The sequence below is a fragment of the Coffea arabica genome, chromosome 9c (genome assembly GCF_036785885.1).
Source record: "Coffea arabica cultivar ET-39 chromosome 9c, Coffea Arabica ET-39 HiFi, whole genome shotgun sequence".
In the NCBI taxonomy this organism is placed as follows: Eukaryota; Viridiplantae; Streptophyta; class Magnoliopsida; order Gentianales; family Rubiaceae; genus Coffea; species Coffea arabica.
In genome coordinates this window covers 42,562,416-42,585,317 of record NC_092326.1, presented here as the reverse complement: position 1 = coordinate 42,585,317, position 22,902 = coordinate 42,562,416, and the positions used below count along the sequence as shown (strand labels likewise).

General features: G+C 45.0%; 1 protein-coding gene across 1 annotated transcript; it reads left to right on the top strand.

Moving 5' to 3' along the window:
• Nucleotides 1-16,652: 16,652 nt before the first annotated feature.
• Nucleotides 16,653-18,152, top strand: LOC113707828 (acyl-CoA--sterol O-acyltransferase 1-like). The gene has a single exon (XM_027230159.2). It carries the CDS (start codon nt 16,856-16,858, stop codon nt 17,927-17,929), a length of 1,074 nt encoding a protein of 357 aa, XP_027085960.1. The 5' UTR covers nt 16,653-16,855; the 3' UTR covers nt 17,930-18,152.
• The last annotated feature ends 4,750 nt before the right edge of the window (nt 18,153-22,902 follow it).

Here is a 22,902-nt window from a genome sequence, read left to right as displayed (position 1 = left end):
TGGGGCTTATTGGTGTCCGGGGTTGAGATAGGGTTGCAAATGAATCGACTCGAATTGAATTTTGAGATAATCGAATCGAATCTTCATTTAATTTTATCGAACTAGAACTCTACGAACTGACAATTTTGAAATTCGAACTTGAATTCGAGCTCGAAAAAATAAAAATAATTATTTTATTTTTAAAAAATAAATAAAATAATATTTTTTGTCCTTAAAAAATATTAAGAATATTTATGTAATTTTATTATTAAAATAAAAAAATATATATACTCAAGCTTGTGAGCTATTTTCGTGAGTTAATAAACTTAATATTTTGAACTTGATTTTGACTCGACCAGCTTGAATTCGATTCGAACTCGATCAAATTGAATCTAGCCGATCGCGAGCGGCTTGATTCGTTTGCACCTTAAGTTAGGACAGTGAATTTTGTCCAATTCAAGAAAGTGTAGAGTAAATGCAAATTTCTCAAAAGATGAGAGGAAGACGATGAAAACAACACACGACATAAACAACAGTAGTAGTGGTATTCTTTCCAAAACTAAAGAAAGAAATAGAAAATTTGGAAAAACAAAAGAAGAGAAATAGGATCGAACGTGGGCAATTGGTTGGGCTAATTTCTTAGAATATTCATATAAAAAAAAACATTTACCAAATGAAGCTCTGACTCAACACGGCAGCAAAACTAAATTTTTCCGCCGCAGTCTGACAACATAAAATTCAGCAAGGGTCAGAGGGGTCAGTCACAACCATGCTGACTGTGCACGGCTGCCTGACACTTTTGTCCCCTTGCAGCCGCTGTCGGCTGACTTTGGCAGAACAAAAAAAAAAAAAAAAAACTAGGGGTTTGGTGGTTCCGTCTATGATGGAAAGTTGACTCATCTGTGCATATGCATGGTGAGAAGAGCAAACGAAATTTGGCCAAGACATCATTGCGAGGCTGGACAAGAGCTAGCTATTAAATAAACTACTTGACACCAGGTAAAAGCGATTGATTATGTGCTCCACTTTTATTTCAATGAGAAATAAAAAGTGAACCCTCGACAACTTATTAGCACTGGCTTGTGGCAGCCTCAGAAAAGTTAAATAATGGTATAGGGTCCCAAGCATTTACACAGTTTGCAGTTCCTGCACCGGTCAATTTGTTCAATTTCTTTCTTACGATCATTTTCTTGTTTACGGGCAAACAAGGAAAAAGAAGGCTAATTATTGGCAAACAAAGAATCAAAGATGCGCACAAAGGCCATCACATTTTGACGAAAAAAAAAAATTTTCCAGCTTGGTCGCCGTGCTTAGTCAAACGAGTCCAGTATGTTTTTAAAGAAAAATTTTCTTTGTTATTGGTTGACTAAACCTAGAAGCCCACCAAATTTTTTCTTTTTTGTCGGGTTGACTAAGTCCAATGAATATTAGTTTTATATCATACTCATGTCAAAACAATGAGTGTGTTTGGACAGCCAATTATTTGATCAAATATATTTGCTGACATCATCATTACAATTTCCAATACACCTTTTTATTTTCCCAATTACCTTTTTATCTCACATACATCACATCACAAAAAGTGCTACGGTAAAAATATTTCAAATATTTCAAATATTTCAAATATTTCAAATATTTCAAAATATTTCAATATTTCAAAAATATTTCACATCACATCACATCATATTATTTCAGTTTTTTTATTTTTGGGGCAATAATAGAAGAAATTAGCCCATAATAGAAGAAACTAGTTAACTAGCGACACATACACACCCACCCGTAGAGCTTGAAAGCAAATTTCCCTTCAAAATTGGCATGCAAAAAGAGTCAGCTTCCCTTCCCTGATACAAGCATGCTAATCATAAGAAGCAAGAAAGGGTTGTTTGGCCAATGGCTGCATTATGCTTCAGAAAAAGTAGGATTGATGCGCTCAACTCTGATATGACAAGTGAACGCTCCTTTCTGGTGCCATCGTACGTGCTTTGCTGTAGAGAGAGCAGAATTGACACGACAAAAGTGAACGCATATAAGGACCATTTTCCACTTCTGTTTAAACCATAGGGATAATTTCAGAAACCTCCCCAGAGGTTTCTGACTTTTACACTTACCTCCCCTGTAGTTTAAACAATTACACTGACCTTCCATGAGGTTACTAATTCTTTACAAATTCAGTCCAAATGATTAAAATATTATTTTAGAGAGTGAAATTAGAATTTTGTACCTGATTTGTCCTTTGTACCACATGTCCAATGAATGACAAAGTATTACAAATTAATTAACAATTAATAAACTTTAACGAGCGTAGTTTATAGACAAATACGTATTGCCTATTTAAAGTACCAACTCTTTACATGAATTTTATTTTCAAACATTTATTTTATCACAAATATTTATTCTCAAATACAGATTTGTATTTACTTTCAAATATTTAATTTTTGTTAAATACAAAACCTACCAGTTTTTCTTCTGTAGAAATATTAATATAACATTTTTTCAATTTCAATTACAAATATTTATGTATTTAACATAAATTAAATGATTCAGAATAAAATACTCATAAAGAGCTAATACTTTACTCATGTAATGGATGAAAGTCATAAAAAATTAGCATTTTATAGGCCATTTCTTCTTTTTTTTTTTTTAATTTTAATTTATATTAAATAGATAACCTATCGATTTTATTTTTACAAGAATATTATTGTAACCTTTTAATTTTTAATTACAAATATTGATATATTTATTGTAAATTAAATATTTAAAAATAAAATACCTGTATCGGCTCTTCACAGGTATTTTATTTTCAAATATTTAATTTATGATAAATATATTAACATTTGTAATTAAAAATTTAAAAGTGTTAAAGTAATATTCTTGCAAAAAAAAATCAGTAGGTTATCTATTTAATATAAATTAAATATTTTTTAAAAAATAAATGGCCTCATAAACTATTAATTTTTTATGACTTTCATCCATTATATAAGTAAAGTATTGGTTTTTTATGGATATTTTATCCTGAATCATTTAATTTATGTTAAATACATAAATATTTATAACTAAAATTTAAAAAGTGTTATATTAATATTTCTACGAAAGAAAAACTAGTAGGTTTTGTATTTAATAAAAATTAAATATTTGAGAGTAAATACAAATCTGTATTTGAGAATAAATATTTGTGATAAAGTAAATGTTTGAAAATAAAATTCATGTAAAGAACTGGTACTTTAAATAGGTAATACGTATTTGCCTATAAACTACGCTCGTTAAAGTTTATTAATTGTTAATTAATTTGTAATACTTTGTCATTCATTGGACATGTGGCACAAATGACAAATCAGGTACAAAATTCTAATTTCACTCTCTAAAATAATATTTTAATCATTTGAACTGAATTTGTAAAGGATTACTAACTTCAGGGGAGGTCAGTGTAATTGTTCAAACTACAGGGGAGGTAAGTGTAAATGTCAGAAACCTCAGGGAGGTTTCTGAAATTATCCCTAAACCATATTGTGGTTTTTTGTGGACATTGATGGAACTACAGAGGGTCAGCCTGTCTTTTCGTGAAATCACGAGTATGCGTTCTGGTTGTGGGATCATCATTTTCAGAATCCGAACGCAGTCCTGAAACAAAGTGACTTAAGCATTCCCTTATTGATTTGATAGCATACTCCCTAATATCTGCAGCAGGTACTCAACTTTCTGTTTCTGCATGAAACATGTGGCTTCTCTGTCGAGCCAAACTAATAAGTTAGAGAGAAATTAAAGCTCAGAGTCACGCCAAGTCTTTCCCTCTAATAAGCTGAAATAAATGCTCATAGCCAGAAAAAATGTCATATCCATGAATGGTTTCACCCAAGCAAGATGAAACTAACGGCTCTGCATGTTTTCCAGGAGGGAAAAGCCACTACTGGTATTTTTAAGTTATACAGCAAAACAGATGGAAGAGAAACAACTCTTCAACATGTTACCAAACAGCAGCCTGATAGTATATTAATTTTTGAGGGACAGGGAAGCCCCACTAGAGAGCGAAAGCTGCTGCTAGCAATTAAGAGACTCGGACAAAATATGGAAGGTGAAATTGGGAATTTCATGAGGGCATGGGCTTCAACTATTGCATCTGTATCCTACAGCTACGCCATCGCTAGAATCGTTGGAAAAGGCTTTCTTAGACTGATCATGTTGGCCCCTGTCGTCTGCCTTTTCTTGGTTCTCCCTTTCTCTCTCACTTGGTTCTGTCCATTTGGGATGTCCCACAGTTTTCTTCATCAGCTGGCTTGCCAGCTTCAAATTGCTCCTACTCGCTTTCGGCAACGGCCCATTGTCTCAACCCTCACTTTCTCTGTGCCGGTTCGTTTGTATCGCTTGTTTCCCGATTAAAGTTCGAGAAGAAGACAAAAAACCCGGTGAACCATAATCCAAAAGCCAGCATTCGAATGCAAGCCCGATTAAGGAGGAGATCCATTCACCTCCAAAGAGCTGCTACTACTACTGCAAAACTTGGCGGTTGATGTCACAGGTGATAACTGGGCCGTTGATCTTTGGATTTGTAATCCGCACATTCACGTGGCTAGTATTACCCGAGGTAGTACAGTATGGAGTGGACGCGGGACGCCGGAGCCCTTGGTGAGTACGCTGCCTTGGGCCAATTTCTCAAGCATCTCACCCTCTCTGGAATGGAAGTTGTCACCCCTTGCTTCCAAAATATCCGGAGCACAACAATGAAGGAAACAAGATTGTGAATGAAGGAAACAAAGAATTACCTAGCCAATGTCTTTCTTTGTTTGGGCTGTGATTTTACCCAGAAAATATTTTTACGCCTTTCGTAAATATAATTTTTAATCAATTTATTACCTCACATACTGAGGGTGCTCACCTCGGCCACCCCGCGTGTCCGAGGTGAAGTCACCTCGTCTCTCATCGGAGCCCATCCCTGTCTTGAGCACAACCCCAGAGCCCGGCTTCATCCCTAGTCCACCGTGTAGGTGACCTCGCCACATCCACCTCGGCCGCACGCTGATGATGTCAACCTGCCTGACATCTTCCAGGACCAGCACTTTATCTGAAAAGCACGGGAGGCACTTGATGGCACCTGCACCATATCCTCCGTCATCACTCCCAGGCGGCTACAGTGTCAGAGTCAGACTCCCCGACAGGAGACAGAGCCGTAATGTCAGAGTGGGTCCCACTAACATAAGTCCAGAGTCTCGCCTCTACTCTTCTATAAATACCTCCCTCACACTCCCACCAAGTAAGCGGACACTGTTCATTAACTTATTCTCATTATTCTCGTTCTCATACTAACTTGATCGTCGGAGTGATACCAGGGGAGAAGCCCCGCCACTCACTTCGGACGAGGAGGTTCACTTCGGACACAGGAGTTCACCTCACTTCATCTCAGGGAGGACTGATCCAGGTCGGTCTAGTTACCAACCAAAAATCACCTCCTCAATTGGCGCCGTCTGTGGGAACGAGACTTGCTAAAATGAGATCCACGCGTTCCAGAAGCGGAAGAGTTCCCTCAAACGGGGCTGGGCAGACCTCCGGAGCCCAGCAAGACCGCATCTCTGAAGAACCAGGGTCCCAAAGGACCCAGCCAAACAACGATGATGCCATCGCCAAGATGGCCGAATTCGTATCACACAACCCTACCATTTTTGAGGAGCTAGGAAGGTACCTCAAAAGACAGGGGAAAGAAAAGGCCGAATCTTCCAAGAGGAGGCCGACGAAGTCCCCTGAGGCACCTTCAGATGAAGACTCCGATGAGGGGCGTCTCTCTCGGAGTACCTCCAGGCGTGCCTCCTCCAAGGCGACCTCTAAAATTGCCTCCATCTCCCGAGCGTTTTCTCGAGGACTCCTAGGGAAACGGGCCGAGGACCCACCTCGGCGCCCCGGGGGCCTAGTTTCGGACTACATGAGGGCCCCGCCCTTTACGGATGACATCAATGGGGAAAGGGTGCCCCCGAACTTCAAGCTTCCAAACTTGCACACCTACGACGGCCGAGGTGACCCCGAGGATCACCTCCGCGCCTTCATCTCCGCATTCCGACTCTACTGCGTCCCCGACGCTGTGATTTGTCGGGCTTTTCCCATTTTCCTACATGGGACTGCCCGGATGTGGTTCTGGAGTTTGGAACCGGGGAGCATCTCCTCCCTGGATGAGCTGATAGACCGGTTCATCCACCGCTTCGTGTCGTCTCGACCAATCACGAAGACTTCAGCTTATCTCTTGAACCTTCAACAGGGTCAGGGCGAGTCTCTTCGCTCGTATGCTCAAAGGTTCAACGAGGAGAATGTGCAAATACCTGATCAGAATGAGCAGGTAACTCTCGCGGCCTTTACCAACGGGTTGGTGGCCGGACTCTTCAACACCGAAATCCATCGGGATTACCCTCGTACACTTCACGAACTCTGGGAAAGAGTGGACCAGGGAATCCGAAGTGAAGATGTGAATCGCATGAAGCGAGAAGCCCAAGCCTCTCGTACGGGACAAGATACCCGGAGAAGGAAAGACATCGGCCGAGGTGAGCCCGGCCCAAGTGGCACTTCAAACCAACCCCTGGACCGCCGGAGTGTTTTCGACCGGATCGTGAAAGGAAGATCATCCACCTCGGACGCTGAGCTAACACCGCTCAATTCCAGCCGATCTCATGTCTTGGCTGTAATGAGGCAGAACCACCTCGGCCGAACACCTCCTGAGATCCCTGGAAGAAGAGATAGGAGAAACTCCAGCCTCTATTGTGCCTACCATCGAGATGTTGGGCACGAGACCGAAGACTGCAACGATCTGAAACGAGAGATCGAAAACCTAATCCGGCAAGGACACTTGAAACAATTTGTCCGCAAAGATGGAAGCTTCGGACGAAGTGCCTCCCACCGGGAGAGCCGAGGTCCTCGCCGAGAAGACAGGCGGGACACCAAGCTCAACTGCCGAGGTCCTGAGGACCATAAGGGGGACCAAAGGCCTCCACGCGACGGATCACCAGGATACGGCCCAAACATTGCCGGGGTGATCAACACCATCTCAGGTGGCCCCACGGGAGGAGACAGCCAGAGCTCCCGAAAGCGGACCTACCGCCAGGCCGGCATGGATGTGGCCGAGCATGGAGCTCGAGGCTGTCCGAGGAGATAACCTATGGTCCCCGCGACCCTGTCCCCGCTGCCTCCAGCACTCACGAGGCCCTCGTGATTGAGGTCCTCACAAACAATTATATAGTCAAAAAGGTCTACGTTGACCCCGGAAGCTCGGTAGACGTCCTGTACTACCGAACCTTCGAGAGCTTGAAGCTAAGTCGGGAACAACTCACCCCGGTCAGAACTCCCCTTGTTGGCTTCGGGGGACACGTCGTCCACCCGGAAGGCATGGTGAATTTAATGGTGACTATCGGGCGTCATCCCCGTTGCCGAACCGTGCCTGTCAGTTTTGCGGTGGTCAAAGCGGACTCTCCTTACAACATGCTGATAGGCCGGCCGACGCTCAATGCCTTGAGAGCCGTATATTCTACCTACCACCTGAGTTTCAAGTTTCCAACGCCAGAGGGTGTGGCCGAGGTGAGCAGCGACGTGGGCGCCGCCCGAGAATGCTATCTCGCCACCATCCAAGCCGCAGTCGGACCTCAGCCCCAGCCGAGGTCAGAAGAAAAGAGGCCGGCTGTCCTCTCCATAGACTGCATCGACCCTCATAAGGCAGGAGAGCCCAGCAGGCTTGAGCCAGGGGATGAAGTGGAACAAGTGGTCTTGGATGAAGCCAAGCCTGACCGAGTGGTCCAAGTAGGGGCCGGACTCCCTTCACCCCTGAAAGAAAAAGTGATCTCCCTGATCAAGGACCACCGAGACATCTTTGCGTGGTCCGCAGATGAAGTGGTCGGAGTGCCACCCGAGCTTATGACTCACCAACTTAACGTTAACCCACAGGCCCGACCTGTGCGGCAGAAGCGAAGACACTTCGGCCCCGAACGCAGCAAGGCCATATCGGACGAGGTCGACAAGCTCTTGCCGGCCAAGATGATCCACGAAGTCCAATATCCGACCTGATTGTCCAACCCAGTCATGGTCAGAAAGGACACCGGCGGATGGAGAATGTGTGTAGACTACACCGACCTCAACAAGGCCTGTCCCAAATGCTGCTATCCCCTCCCGAGGATAGACACCCTCGTCGACTCGGCGATGGGGTACGAGATCCTGTGCTTCCTAGATGCCTTCAAAGGGTATCATCAAATAGGAATGAGTGAAGAGGACCAAGAGAAGACGGCGTTCTACACCGATCGAGGTGTTTATTGCTACACCACCATGCCGTTTGGGCTGAAGAACGCCGGGGCGACCTACCAAAGGCTGATCAACCGGCTCTTCAAGAATCAGATCGGCCGTAATGTGGAGGCTTACGTGGATGACATCCTCGTCAAAAGTCTCGCCACTTCATCCTTCCTGTTAGACTTGAGGGAAGTCTTCGGGGTCCTGCGAGACTCGAGGATGAAGCTGAATCCCAAGAAGTGCGTCTTCGGCGTCACCTCGGGAAAATTCTTGGGGTATCTGGTTTCCCATCGGGGGATCGAGGCCAACCCCGACAAAGTCAAGGCCATTCAAGATATGTCCCCACCTCGGAACCTCCGAGAAGTCCAAAGACTGAATGGACGCCTGGCCGCACTGAACCGCTTTTTGTCTCAATCTGCTGAGAAGGCCCTGCCCTTCTTTAAAGTGCTGAAGAAGTCTGATCAGTTCGCCTGGACTGAGGAGTGTCAGTCTGCCTTCGACCAGCTGAAGCAGTACTTGCACCACCTGCCCACTCTCGCTTCACCTCGGCCCGAAGAGAAACTCTACCTCTACCTCTCTGCAGCCGACGAGGCTGTCAGCGCTGTGCTAATCCGAGATGAGGGCACCCAAGTGCCGGTCTACTACGTCAGCCGCGCTCTTCGCGGGCCGGAGACTCGATACACTCAGGTGGAGAAACTGGTGCTGGGACTAGTCCATGCCGCTCGGCGGTTGAAACCCTATTTCTTAGCCCATCCTATCTCGGTCAGGACTGACCAGCCCATTCGGCAAATATTGGTGCGACCCGAAGCTTCTGGTCGCCTCACCAAGTGGGCTGTCGAATTGGGAGAATATGACTTGTCCTACGAGCCACGCACCGCCATAAAAGCTCAAGCTTTGGCTGACTTCCTTGCCGAGCTCACCTTCACGGAAGGTCCGGAGTCCACCTCAGCCTTAGCCGAGGTGTCCTCCTCACCCCAGTGGACATTGTATGTCGATGGATCCTCCAACGGAGAAGGCAGCGGAGCCGGACTTCTCCTGGAAGGACCTCAGGGAGAGGTGTGCTCCTACGCCCTCCGCTTTGGCTTCCCAGCCACCAATAATGAAGCCGAGTACGAGGCCTTAATTGCTGGACTCCAGTTGGCCCGAAGGCTCGGCGCCCAACAAGTCCACGTCCGCAGTGACTCCCAACTTGTTGTGCGCCAAGTTCTTGGTGAATACGAGGCTAAGGATGAGACCATGCAAAGGTACCTCTCCAAAGTTCACCAACTCACCGCATACTTCAAGTCATTCGAAATCCAAAGAATCCCCCGGTCCCAGAATAAGCGAGCCGACGCCCTATCCCGGCTGGCCTCCACTTCATTCTCGGACCTCAACAAGACGGTCTTAGTGGAAGTTCTGAATGAACCAGGATATGTGGAAGAGGTGGCCTGCCCCGTCCACTCCGAAGATAATTGGATGACCCCGATCATCCTCTTCCTGAGTCAGGGAACCCTTCCCGAAGACCGAGCCGAGGCGAGGAAGATACAACGCAAGGCTGCTCGACACGCCCTCCGCGATGGAGAATTGTACAAACGCTCTTACCTCGGCCCCTGGCTGAGGTGTGTCACTCCCGAGGCCGGACGTCATATCCTCCACGAGATCCACGAAGGCCTGTGCGGAGCTCATGTCGGCCACAGGATGTTAGCCAAGAAGACTATGCTCCTTGGATACTTCTGGCCATCACTTCGGCAAGACGCCAGGACCTCGTTCTCAGCTGTCCTTCCTGCCAAGTCCACGCACCCGAGCATCACCAGCCCTCAAATTTCATGGTCCCCATCACTTCACCTTGGCCATTCGAGCAATGGGGGACAGATATCATAGGTCCTTTCCCTAAAGCGGTCGGGGGCTATACCTTCCTGGTGACGGCTGTGGACTACTTCACTAAGTGGGTCGAGGCCGAGCCACTTCGCACCATCTCGGGGCTGGCCATTCAGAAATTCTTTTGGAAATGCATTGTCTGCCGCTTCGGCATACCTCAGATCATCATCTCGGACAATGGGAGACAATTTGCCGAGAACCCATTCAAGACCTGGTGCGAGAACCTCGGCATCAAACAACACTTCACTTCGGTAGGCCACCCCCAGGCCAATGGTCAAGCAGAAAACTTCAACCGGACTCTCCTGCATGGCCTCAAGACCCGACTACACCGAGTTGGGTCATCTTGGGTGGAGGAACTCCCCAGTGTCTTGTGGTCATATCGGACCACGCCGAGGTCAGCGACTCAAGAGACCCCATTTTCCCTGACCTACGGAGCCGAGGCTGTCATCCCGGCTGAGATCCTTACCCCCAACCCTCGGCTGGCAGCTTATGCCGCCGAGGTGAATGACGAAGAGAGGCTGCTGGACCTCGACCTCGTCGAAGAACGAAGGGACCTCGCCTCCGCCCGGATAGCTTCTTACAAGAACACACTGGCACACTATTACAATGCCCGGGTCAGACATCGTAGATTCCGCCCTGGAGACTTGGTTCTCAGAAAAAACTCAGTCAGCCGAGCTGAGCCTCAAGGAAAACTGTGCCCAAAATGGGAAGGCCCCTACCGAGTTGTGGAATCTGACCCTAAGGGGTATTGTAAACTGAGTTACCGAGATGGCTCATTAGTGCCGAGGTCTTGGCACGCCGAGAACCTTAGGTTGTATTATACTTGAAGTTGTGACTTCATTCAGTTGTTTCATCCAATTATCTTGTCAAGTTATGACTTCATCTATTTAGTTATTTTTCAACGATATGATGCCCAGCATATTTTATTAAAAAATAAGGGGGACAAACAAGGGATGAAATCAAAGCAAGAAACAAAAAACGCTGAGATGAGAAGAAACAGACTTTCATTCAACAGAAGTATTACAAAAATTACAAGGCCGAGGTCGGAACGCTACTAAACACTTCACCTCGACCACCCCCTTGAAGCCTACAAGCCTAAATCCCCGTATCGGCTGCATCCCCGGTCTTGGCTCCCTCCTGGGCATCCATCTCTTCGGCCTCCTTTCCGCCGGGGTTAACTTCATCTCCAGACTCTTTGCCGACGTCCCCTCCGGCTTCGTCTCCCCCGGCATCCTCTCCAGTTTCTTCCTCTTCAACCCCCTCTAACACTTCGTCGATTTCGGACAGCCATTTGTTGAACTCGGCCTGGACCTCGGCCAGGTTCCTTCCAGCCTGGAGGCCCTCAGCCATCCGGTCGCACAACTCCTTGGAGTCCTCGTTGTAACTGGTATGATTTTTCAGAGACTCCAAGGCTTCGGGAGAGAGATGAGCTGCAGCCTCATCTATGGCCGATGTGAAGCCAAACATGAAGTTCGGCGTGAGCAGTTGACCGAGATCCCTGGTGAAGGCCCCAGACCTCCGGAATTCGTCCACTGCCGAGGCTCCAGCACTGTCAAGGGCTTGCTGGTGGGACTTCTTCGCCTCGTCCCCCCTCTTCTGCTCTTCTTCGAGAGCCGATCTGAGACTGTTGACAGTAGCCACGGCCTCCTCATCCTTCACCTCGGCCTCCTTAAGCCGCCTTTCAAGCTCGGCCTTCTCAGACTCGGACACCGCCAGTTGTTTCTCCAACTTGGAGATCTGGTTCTGTAGCTTGCCGGTGTCCTGCTCATCGACCAGAGCACAATATCGGTGTGCCATCTCGGCCGCGAAGGCTGAGGTGGAAGCCGTGGTCACCATCAGACTTTGAACCAACTCGGCCGGGCTCAGCTTCTTCATGAACTCCAAATCCCTTGGCAGAGTGGAGTGCATTACTAGCTCTTGAGCGACCCGAGGATGTTGGCACCTGTCGTTGACCGAAATCTTCCAGTTCGGACACCAATGATTGCCGGAGTGCGTCTTCTCGTCTCCGGGAAACACTGGGGGGCTGTGGAAACGATTCCATAGCGAGGTCCCCGAAACCGGATTGACCGGAGCCTTCAACTGCTTGTCTCGGCCACGAGGAGGCGGAAGTGCCGCGACGGCTCCAAAGGGCACCCCCTCTGGCACAGACGAGGTGGACCCAGTAGCCGCGGCTGCTGAGCTGCTCTGGCCTGCCGGGGTGGGATTACTTTTGGCTGCCGAAGTCTGGATAGCCAATCCTGGTGACTTCTTCTTCTTCGGCGGAGGGGCCGACGTCTCGTCCGAACTTTTCCTCTTCTGCCTCTTGGCCACTTCGGACGAGCCGGAGACGACGAGGTCAGACAGTTTAGTCACTGCACAAGGAATAAATATTATCATATGCCTTAGCCGAAATGAAAAGAAAAGCCATGAAAGAAAATTACAAGGTTTCTCAAGTTTAATGGAAAAGAAGGGAGTCTTGGTAGTGTTGATCACGGCTCGACTTATCCCCCCATCTACGAGCACGGCCTCGGGGTAGTCATGGCTGAACAGCCGAAGTCCCGACTTCATCAACTTCTGGAAGGACTCCTCTTCGGCATCCCCGGCAGAGGGGTCGGCTTTCGCCTTAATTGGCCTCCACCAAAAGTCCCTCGGGAAGTCCACTCCGGACACGAAGAAGTAGTCGCGCTTCCAGTTCTTGATCGAGCTGGGAGCACCGATCACCAACTTCGGGATGGCATTGTTCCTGTTGCCAACATAAAACCATCCCTTGTCCGACGCGTGCGCCTTGAGGGTGTAGCATCGGCGGAAGAGATCGACGGAAGGAGTCACCTCCTGATGTCGGCACAGCATCTCGAACCCCACAATGATGCGGATCGCATTCGGGGTGAGTTGGGTGATTCTCACCCGGAAGTGACGAAGTAAATCTCGGAGGAACCTCGACGTCGGCATCCTCAGCCCGGCCTCCAGCTGTTGAACGTAGACGGCCACCATGCCAAAGGGGGGCTCCGCGGCTGTGTCATCCGCCTCGGGCGGCAATATTTCGTACCACGGCCGGAATGGGTACTTGTCTACCACCCTCATGGCCCTATCTCTTCCTACGCGACTCCTAAACTTCGGCATCTGGCCGAAGTCGATGTCGGCTACGTCCACTGGAGCAACTGGCTCCGGTACACCCTCGTCATGGGGTATCTCGGTCCCGAGCTCGGTATTATACTCCACCTCGGAGCCGCCCTCGCTGATCTCGGACGATTCCAGTTCCGAGGCTATCTCTCCGGCTCTCACCTCGGTCGATCCTTCCTCAGAACTCTGTGCCGACCCCTCCGAGTTGGACGTCGTTGCTTCTTCCTCAGGATCCGCCCTCACCTCGGTCTGGTAGCTCGGGGTCACGGTTTCTTTATGGGTTTTAGCCGTCTTGGCCATGAGTGAAAGACGAGATAAGAAAGAAAAGGGATACTTACTATCGTTTACGGAACTGGACGAAGTGGATGACTTCGGCTATGATCTCGGCTGGAAAAACTGACCTCGGCAACACTCGCAAATTTTGCAAGTCACAAGCGAAGAAAGAAAGTGATGGGCCATGCGGTGAAAGGGACCACCTATTTATAGGGGATGGCCAGAATCCGAAGAGGCGGCAAGAATACGAAAAGACGACCACGATCGAATTCGAAACGCCACGCCTCTCTCTCTCCTCATTAATGCCCCGTCCTTTCGACTGACACCTTCTGCACGAAACGTCCCACTACTTCACGACGCGACGGTTATCAGTGACCACGTCCTATCAACTGATTCGCCCACGTGTCACGTCCCCGCATCTCCCGGAGTAGTTTTGGGACCCCGACTCTTCACGACTTCGGCACAAAGAAGCCTCGGTACCTCCCTGGCCCGAAGCCCCGAGGCTTTGGGGGCTTATTGAGGGTGCTCACCTCGGCCACCCCGCGTGTCCGAGGTGAAGTCACCTCGTCCCTCATCGGAGCCCATCCCTGTTTTGAGCACAACCCAGAGCCCGGCTTCATCCCTAGTCCACCGTGTAGGTGATCTCGGCACATCCACCTCGGCCGCACGCTGATGATGTCAACCTGCCTGACATCTTCCAGGACCAGCACTTTATCTGAAAAGCACGGGAGGCACTTGATGGCACCTGCACCATATCCTCCGTCATCACTCCCAGGCGGCTACAGTGTCAGAGTCAGACTCCCCGACAGGAGACAGAGCCGTAATGTCAGAGTGGGTCCCACTAACATAAGTCCAGAGTCTCGCCTCTACTCTTCTATAAATACCTCCCTCACACTCCCACCAAGTAAGCGGACACTGTTCATTAACTTATTCTCATTATTCTCGTTCTCATACTAACTTGATCGTCGGAGTGATACCAGGGGAGAAGCCCCGCCACTCACTTCGGACGAGGAGGTTCACTTCGGACACAGGAGTTCACCTCACTTCATCTCAGGGAGGACTGATCCAGGTCGGTCTAGTTACCAACCAAAAATCACCTCCTCACATACATTAAATCGAATCAATATATTTTCTAAAATTAGCAATTCAAACAAATCCAATCTTGGGGCCGTTTGATAAGAGGGTTTGTGAGTCACGATTTGGACTGACATCCATACTTGTCGTTTGCTTTAGAGGTATGGGAATGGTGATTTTGGAATGAGATTTCGTGAGTACGTCATTTTGCTATACAAGTAATAAAGATAGTCAGTGTAGTCTTGTTCAAATTTGTATTAGCATAAAACTACTTTGTTGAGATCTGTCGGATATCACCTAGGCCCCCCCGGCGGCCTAAATAAAGTTTAAAATAAGTAAAAGTCAGACTATCTTAGAGCAGCAACATCCAACAACTAATGCTGCTATTCTTTCCAGCCGACAGCGCAGATTATTTTATTTTCCCCTTCCCTGTTTATTCCGACGACCATAAACGACCGTTAACTGTGAACTGTAGCTTTCCAACCCGAAAAGCAGATATGTAGAATTGGGACTCGGGGCAGAGACGGTCCCTGATAATTTTGGTCATTATCAATTGCGCGTAATTTTCTTTGTACATCGTGTAACTTTTTTTTCACAGGATGCATTTTCACAACTGATAATGATGAAACCCACACTTGATGTGAAAATCGAGTTACATGATATAATCTCAACCGCATAAAATTTTGAGGACAAATCTTGGCCCTTGCAGGGACGGGTGAAAATCCGTAGAATTGGATGTAGCACCCAAACTCCAGCTGCTGAAGTCATTACTCACTCGTACGAACAAATAAATAGAGTGGAAAGTGTTTCATTAACGTCACATCCGATTTTCCTGCGGTAAATAGTTAATTGAGGCCTCCAAGGCTGCTTTTTTTTTCGCTTATTTTTATACAGAAATGATGATACACCCCTCTTTTGTTCATATATTCTTGATTATTTTTTTCGCTATTTCTCAAATTACATTGCAATGTTACTACTGACCCAGAATGGTTTCGATCATGCTGGGAAGCAACGCAGGTGTTTTTTTCTTCCGAGGTAGGGTATTGCTATTACTCGTCAAACTCAAAACTAAATCAACACAGTACATCAAAGCTGAAGTCAATACCGCAACTTACGGATGCAACATAATACAGTACGATTCCATTAAACCCTAAACGTTGGAATTGAGACTGCGCTGAACGCTTGTTAGGAAAATCGTTCGGATCAGTTTGTACAAAATGCATAAAATGTAACTTTATATTCACACGGTGTAACTCACTTTCAATAACGTACAACTTTAGAATAAAATGTTGCAAACTCTACACATGATATGAAAAAGGACGTACAAAGTGCAATCTGATGGCAAATACACTGTTCATTATCTTTTCCATTTTTTGTTCATCATCTCTTCACCACTATTGATTAGTAACAGCAGCTGCCAATTAGTTGCATTATCTCGTAGTATTTTATAAGCACGCATTCCTTTATAATCTTGTGCAGTACTCGAGAAGAAAGTATTGATAAACTACACTACACTGTTCCCGGGCAAGGAGTTCTCAACCTGCAGTTTATTTAATTATTTTAGTGCGCAGCTTTTTTAGTTTTTAAACTCAGGAGACATGGTCTAAAGCAGCAAATACCAGTTCCTCTAGGTCTCCAAATGAGACCGTCGACCACGAATATAAGAATATTATGAATACCAAATAAAGAAATGAATGTACAAAAAATAAAGACCTTTAAGGAATGTACACGACCATTGGAGCAGCTGGGATGCCTAAACAATCTGGTACACCCAGTCCAACAGGACCACCTGGACCAAGACTGATTGGGTATTTTACTCCCACATTTCAAGTCAAATGTTGACTTGCTCAAAAGAAAACAGCTATCCCATAATTTTCTTCAGCTAGTGACTAATACTAGCTAGTAACCTTTATTCCTTTTCTTTTCTTTTTTCTTTTTTTTGTTTCTTTTTTTAACGAATTGCATCTCAACACCTCCCCCCAACCCCACCAAAAACCCAAAAAAAAAAAAAAAAACCAACAAAAAGCTAGCGAACCCCACCTCTCTAGCTAACCACAACAATTATGCATAGAGTTTCGTGCAATCGTGATTATAAGCAAGTTTAGTTAATGCTTATAGCATTTCTTGTAGAATCATGTATACAAATTATTATTATTATTGTTATTATCACGTTGATTAAGTAACACGCCCGCCATCCAGACATATTGATCTCATAAATAGTAGTAAGTACTACCAGTACACAGTCCAACCACCCCTTTTTATCCATTCTTGAACCTTCTACGCCCTGGCTGTAGATCTGGGGGAAGTACCTGAAAGCCATCGAAGATCAATGGAAGGGGAGATCAGCAACTTCGTTTTTGTATCAGCAACTATATTGTCATCTCTATGCTACTGTTACACCGTAGACAAAATCTTCCCAAAAGGGATCCTGAGACTGCTTGCTATAATTCCAGTAGCATGTCTCTTCATCTTTCTCCCTCTCAATCTAACCACCATCCATCTTGGGGGTACCTCCTCTTTCTTCATAGCATGGCTAGGTAGCTTCAAGCTCCTGTTATTTGCCTTCAACAAAGGCCCTTTGTCCTCCTCCGAATCCATCCCCTTATCTCGTTTCATTCCCTTGGCTTGTTTACCGATCAAGTTTCAACAAGCTCCTTCTCCCCAAGAATCCACCAAGAAAGGCCAAAGATCGCCCCTAAATTATGTCATCAAGATCGTGCTCTTGGTTTTGTGCATTCGAGTATATTCGTACAAAGACTCCATCCAACAAAACATCATATGGTTCTTTTATTGCCTTCACATATATTTCACGCTAGAACTCGTACTTGCCATGGTAGCGGGGCTCGCTAGAGGACTGATTGGAGTCGAACTGGAACCGCACTTTGACGAGCCGTACTTGGCTACTTCGCTTCAAGATTTTTGGGGGAGGAGGTGGAATCTGATGGTGTCTAATATTCTCCGTCCCACAGTTTATGAACCGGTTCGCTCGATTTCTTCAAGCTTGATCGGGAAGAAATGGAGGGCTCTTCCGGCGGTGGTGGCAACGTTTTTGGTATCCGGAATAATGCACGAGCTGGTTTTCTATAACATCGGAAGACTGAAGCCCACAGGTGAAGTTACGTGCTTCTTTCTGCTTCATGGGGTGTCTTTGGTTGTAGAGATTGCTGCTAAAAGGGCATTAAAGGGAAAGATTTGGATCCCTGGAATTATATCAGGGCCATTAACGCTAGCCTTCGTTATCTACACCAGTTTTTGGCTCTTCTTACCACCATTTTTAAGGGGCAGGGCAGATTGGAAAGGATGTACGGAGTCACTCGCCTTCATTGAGTTTGTAAAGCATCAGCGGCTAATTAGCCCCAACGACCTTACCTGTCCGTTCCTCCAAGGAAATGGCAGCAGCTAATTAACGGATTCTAGAACTGGGCCGATTAATTCAGGGATCTATCAGCCGGTGTCACTTTTTATTTTATTCTCCTTCTTAAATCTTAATGAAATAGACTGCAGTTATAAAATTGGCAAGGAGCTGACCTTAATCATGTTGAAGGGTTCATACTTCATACATCTCCATCTTAAAAAGTAGCACTTTGCACAGTTTTCAATATTAATAATTTAGATTGAGAATGGAAGGATGGTGGTTAAAATTGTGTTTGGATTATATTTTTTATAATTTTTTATGAAAAAATTACTGTAGCGATTTAATGTATGTGAGGGAAAAAGATAATAGAGAAATGTGATCACGAAAATTGACGTAATTTTTTGACGGAAAACAGCAATTCAAACAAGGTCACCCTCAAAGTATTTTCCCCACCTCTCCATTTGTTTCAGCTAATTGGATCGTTATGGTCTAAACCTATTACTATTTGGTTTTTATCGTTATGGTCTAAACCTATTACTATTTGGTTTTTATGATATTTGTGAATCAGTTGGGATTTTCTATGCCACTATTTGGTGTCAAATCTAATGCTGATTTCACTTATCACATGATGGTAGAAAAAATTTAAATAAACAGCACATAACAAATTAAGTAAACATGACACTTGGTATAAATATGAAAGTGGTACTGAATTATCATTGAAAAAATGGTACTGAAAATATCGCGTATTTGTGAATTGGTTTGTTGGGTGGGTATATATTTTGTCTGGCCAACGTGACTGTGGATGCCCAGACAAAACGCAAGAATCATTTGTTCCACAAGAAATTAACACGAGATTCATGCATTTACAACATAGAAAAAAAAATCGACGAAAATTAAACTATCATCAAATTAGATGAATATGAATAAAGCTGTTAATCGAACCGGGCAACTCGCGAGCCGAGCTCGACCCGGCTCGATAAGGGCTCAGCTCGACTCGTTTACAGAGAGAAACGAGCCGAGCTCGAGTTCTAATCAATACTCGTTTAAAACACGAGCCGAGCAAGGCTCGTGTTCGTAAATGCTCGGTAGGCTCGAAAGATAGGGATATTTTCGTCATTTCAATATGTATGTGGTACTTTAACTAAGTCTCGTGTAGCCCTAATTCTTCCTTTTCTCTTTTGGTCCTTCGTTTTCCCGTTCCATAGCCGTCACCCCGCAGCCACTCCCCAATCCCCGCAGCTTCCATTCTCACGCCACACCCCGCAACCGCCATTCTCACCGCCAGGCGCCATCCACAGCCGCAGTCTCAGCCGCAGCAACAACGGCTAGGCGCCTCCTCTGATTTCTGTCAACTCTTTTTCCGTTCCACAGCCGCAGCCGCACCCACCGTCACTGACTCACCATACGGAGCACCCTCCATTCTCGCCACCGTCACTGCTCCTGAATTCATGAGCAGCGCAGTACGGAGCCACCTCGGTAGAGCCAGGGACCTCTACCATACCCCGATTCACTACATTCTGGTAAGTAGTAACCATTTCTTCTCCAAATTTTGCAATTTCCTGTTCATAGATTGCAGATCTAATAATTAATTGGTTTTCCTGGTCTAGAAATTAATCCAACAGTTCAGTTTTTTTTTTTTGGATTTATTGTTTTGGCCTTTTTCCCTTTCAAATGCAATTAAAGAGATCTCAGACACAGGAAGATTAATGCCAGCCTGAAAATAGACGATGACTTTGTACTTTTGTTTTCTCATTCTTCTTCCTTTTCTTTTTCCTTTTTTTTTAGCTGAAATTAGCTTTAAGCCTTAATTTTTAGCTAAACTTCTTCAGTGATTGTGCTACTGGACAGCAGCAGTCAAAATTGATATGGTGTAATGTGATTCCCTTTTTTTTTAATTAAACTTGGGAGGGCTGGGAAATTATTTTCCCGTGACAGGGGAGGAAAACTCCTAACATTTTACTTGATTTATGCTGCTTAAAATATCAAAATTCAATTACTGATTATACGTCAAATGCAGCTCAAGATTCAATCTTTGCGGACTGAAGATGAATTACTTGGGATGAATAAGTATGTTTTGTTACAAAATGAAAAACAAATTATTGATATTGGTAATCTTGGAGTCTATCTATTTCTTGCAAACTGATCCCATTTTGTGCCCAAACTTTAGAATTTGAATCTAAAGTTCTTGATAGTTTAGTTATGAATCTAGGTTATCTTTCTATGCCCAAACTTGTTCCTTTCTTTTCCTCGCTCGATTTTCGTTTCAATACATTGCTCACTAACTATGCTTAGGGTGCATGGGCAGCCCTCTGCAGTTATATTTTCAATACAATTTTTTGGCTGTATAATTTCAAAACAGAAACAAAATAAGAAAAAGAATGATTTGTTCTTTTCCTGATTCCTTTCCAACTGATGGCAGAGCGTGGCTGGGCTGCATGTTTTGCATTTTGCAGTGAAGATGGTGGCTTCTGAAAACTCATTGAATTGCTCTTGGTAGTCCCCCGTGATCATATGAAGGAAATGCTACATATTTATAGTCAAATAACACTTGAGTTATACCTGATGGTGGCCGTTTATGTACTTTTTCATGTTGTAATCTGATCTGGTTTGGACATTTTGTGTTGGACATGTTGTAATCTGATCTGGTTTGGACATTTTGGTTTGGAAATGTTGTTATTTAATCTGTTTTGGACATTTTGGTCACTGATATGTTGTAATCTGATGTGATTTGGACATTGTAATCCGAGTTTGGACATTTTGGTTTGGAAATGTTGTTATCTAATCTGTTTTGGACATTTTGGTCACTGATATGTTGTAATCTGATGTGGTTTGGACATTGTAATCCGAGTTTGGACATTTTGTTTCTCCATTTTATGGTTTTTGGCTTGTATTGTCATTTGGCTCGAGCTTGTATTGTTGAATTTGATGGTTTGGACTTGTTGAATACGAGTGTGCTAGGGTCTGATATGGTGTCTCCCGTAAACGAGCTCGAGCTCAAAAAACTTGGCTTGAGTTTTTCGCGAGCTCGAGCTCGGCTCGATTTCAAACTCGAGTTCGAGCCCGAGCTCGAATTTTTTACCACCACATCGAGTCGAGCTCGAGTGCCTTGTGAAGCTCGAATTAGTAATCGAGCGAGCTCGAGCTAACTCGATTAGGGGTTCGAGTCAAGCTCGATTGTCCTATGCTCGAGCTCGACTCGGTTCGTTTAACAGCTCTAAATATGAAGTAAGAGAAACTACTTGGGATGACAAAATAATGAAAGGCAAGGTCAGAATTCTTGACCTCTCTTCCCACATCTACTAATAATGATTGCAAGGTATGTGAACGATTCAAGCACATCAGTCCAGCTATACGTGAAAAGTGGAGCCAAGAGTAGACTGCGATGGATGGGGCTACGTACACAAGCCCTGGAGAGAGAAATTCGAGTGTGTTTGGATTGTAAGTTATTTATCCAAATATATTTGCTTACATCACTATTACAATTTTCAATAAATTTTTTTTAATTACCTTTTTATCTCATATACATCACATCATAAAAAGTGTTACAGTAAAAATATCTCAAATAACTTACCATCCAAACACACAGTTTTCTCGTCAGGCCCTTAGAATTTTTGGACCACCCGTCTCTGGACTAGAATTTTGACAAGGATTGCTGAGTATGAAAGATTATGCATTACTCGAAGTTTCAATTTGTGACTCTTTGATCTTTAATTTTTTTTTATCCTTATAGAAACTACTTTTATTTTAACTTGCCTAAAGACATGTTTATGGTTAGTTATCTTAAAAACATGTTTTGTTTTAATAATCTACTTTTCAACATGTCAGCCCCTTTTGCACAAGGGTGGCAGGAGGAAAATGGGCTGCACTTCCAAGCAGTCTTGGTAACATTTTTGATGTCTGGCCTGATTTTCTACGACAATTGTTGACGCAAATAATAATATATTTAGCTAACACTCTACCCAAACACTAATGCCCTGATTTGACTCCGAGAGTTAAGTCTCTCTTTTTTCTCCTCTTGCTGTAATATTCAGAGTCTCCTTCAAATAGGGGGAAAAAAAATCCAAAAATACAAAGTACTTAGATTGCATTTGGAGTTCTGATGCCCCTATTTTCCTCTTTCAAAATGATGATAATTGGAAATTCACTATAAGACTCGGGCAGTCTTAGAGTTGGTTCTAGATTCACTTTTAGAAAAAACCTTTTTTTTTTTTTTTTGACGAAATGCACATCTTGTTGTTTGGTCACACACTAATTTATTGTTCAAAACAATTGCCACAGATGCTCTGAACAAGGACGGTCCTCTAAACACCATCGTTGGAAATGTAAATTGATACTGGCCAGCGGCCACTTCTAGAGAAAGCTTGCCATAAGCATATAAGAACACAACACCAATTGGTCATCTTCCCATTTTGGGTCAGGTACCGACTACCCAATCAAGATGGTCGCGTCCATAGAAGATCGGCTCGGCTATGTTGGTTGTCAGTTGTCACCAACTATATGGCGTTCTTTATGCGGTGGCGGTGGCACCCTTAGTTTACAATCCATGTGGAGGTGGAAAAGAAGAGAGGAGACTTGCATGCACGGCAGGACAGACAGGGACTGGGAAAGTAAATGCCATCGAGTGTGACATTTGTCGGCCTAAACGAGGAGATGAGATGTTGAGCAATCCAAGAAAAAGGTTAGTTCCGAGGTCAATAAATTCTGCAGTAAATTAGTAATGCTGCATGCAGTGCTATCGCTTCATTAATGTGTTCACATTCTCTGCAGAAGCAGAAGCAGAAGCAGAAGCAGAAGCAGTACAAAAGGCTCAAGCAGCAAAGCAAGCCAAATTTGTTACTCCTACTATAGCAGACGGAAGTCATGAAAGGGAGGATGAGGCTGTCCAGAATCGGAACAAATTCGTGCACGCTGATGCTACTGCTGATCATACTCTCGGAGTTGGCCTGGCCGTCACTAGCCTGCTCTTCTGATACAAGCAATTGTAGTCAGTGCATCGCTAATGGCATGAAGTTCAACTGCCC

Coding starts and splice junctions, on each gene's coding strand:
- LOC113707828 (XM_027230159.2), top strand. CDS start 16,856: ATGGAAGGGGAGATCAGCAACTTCGTTTTTGTATCAGCAACTATATTG.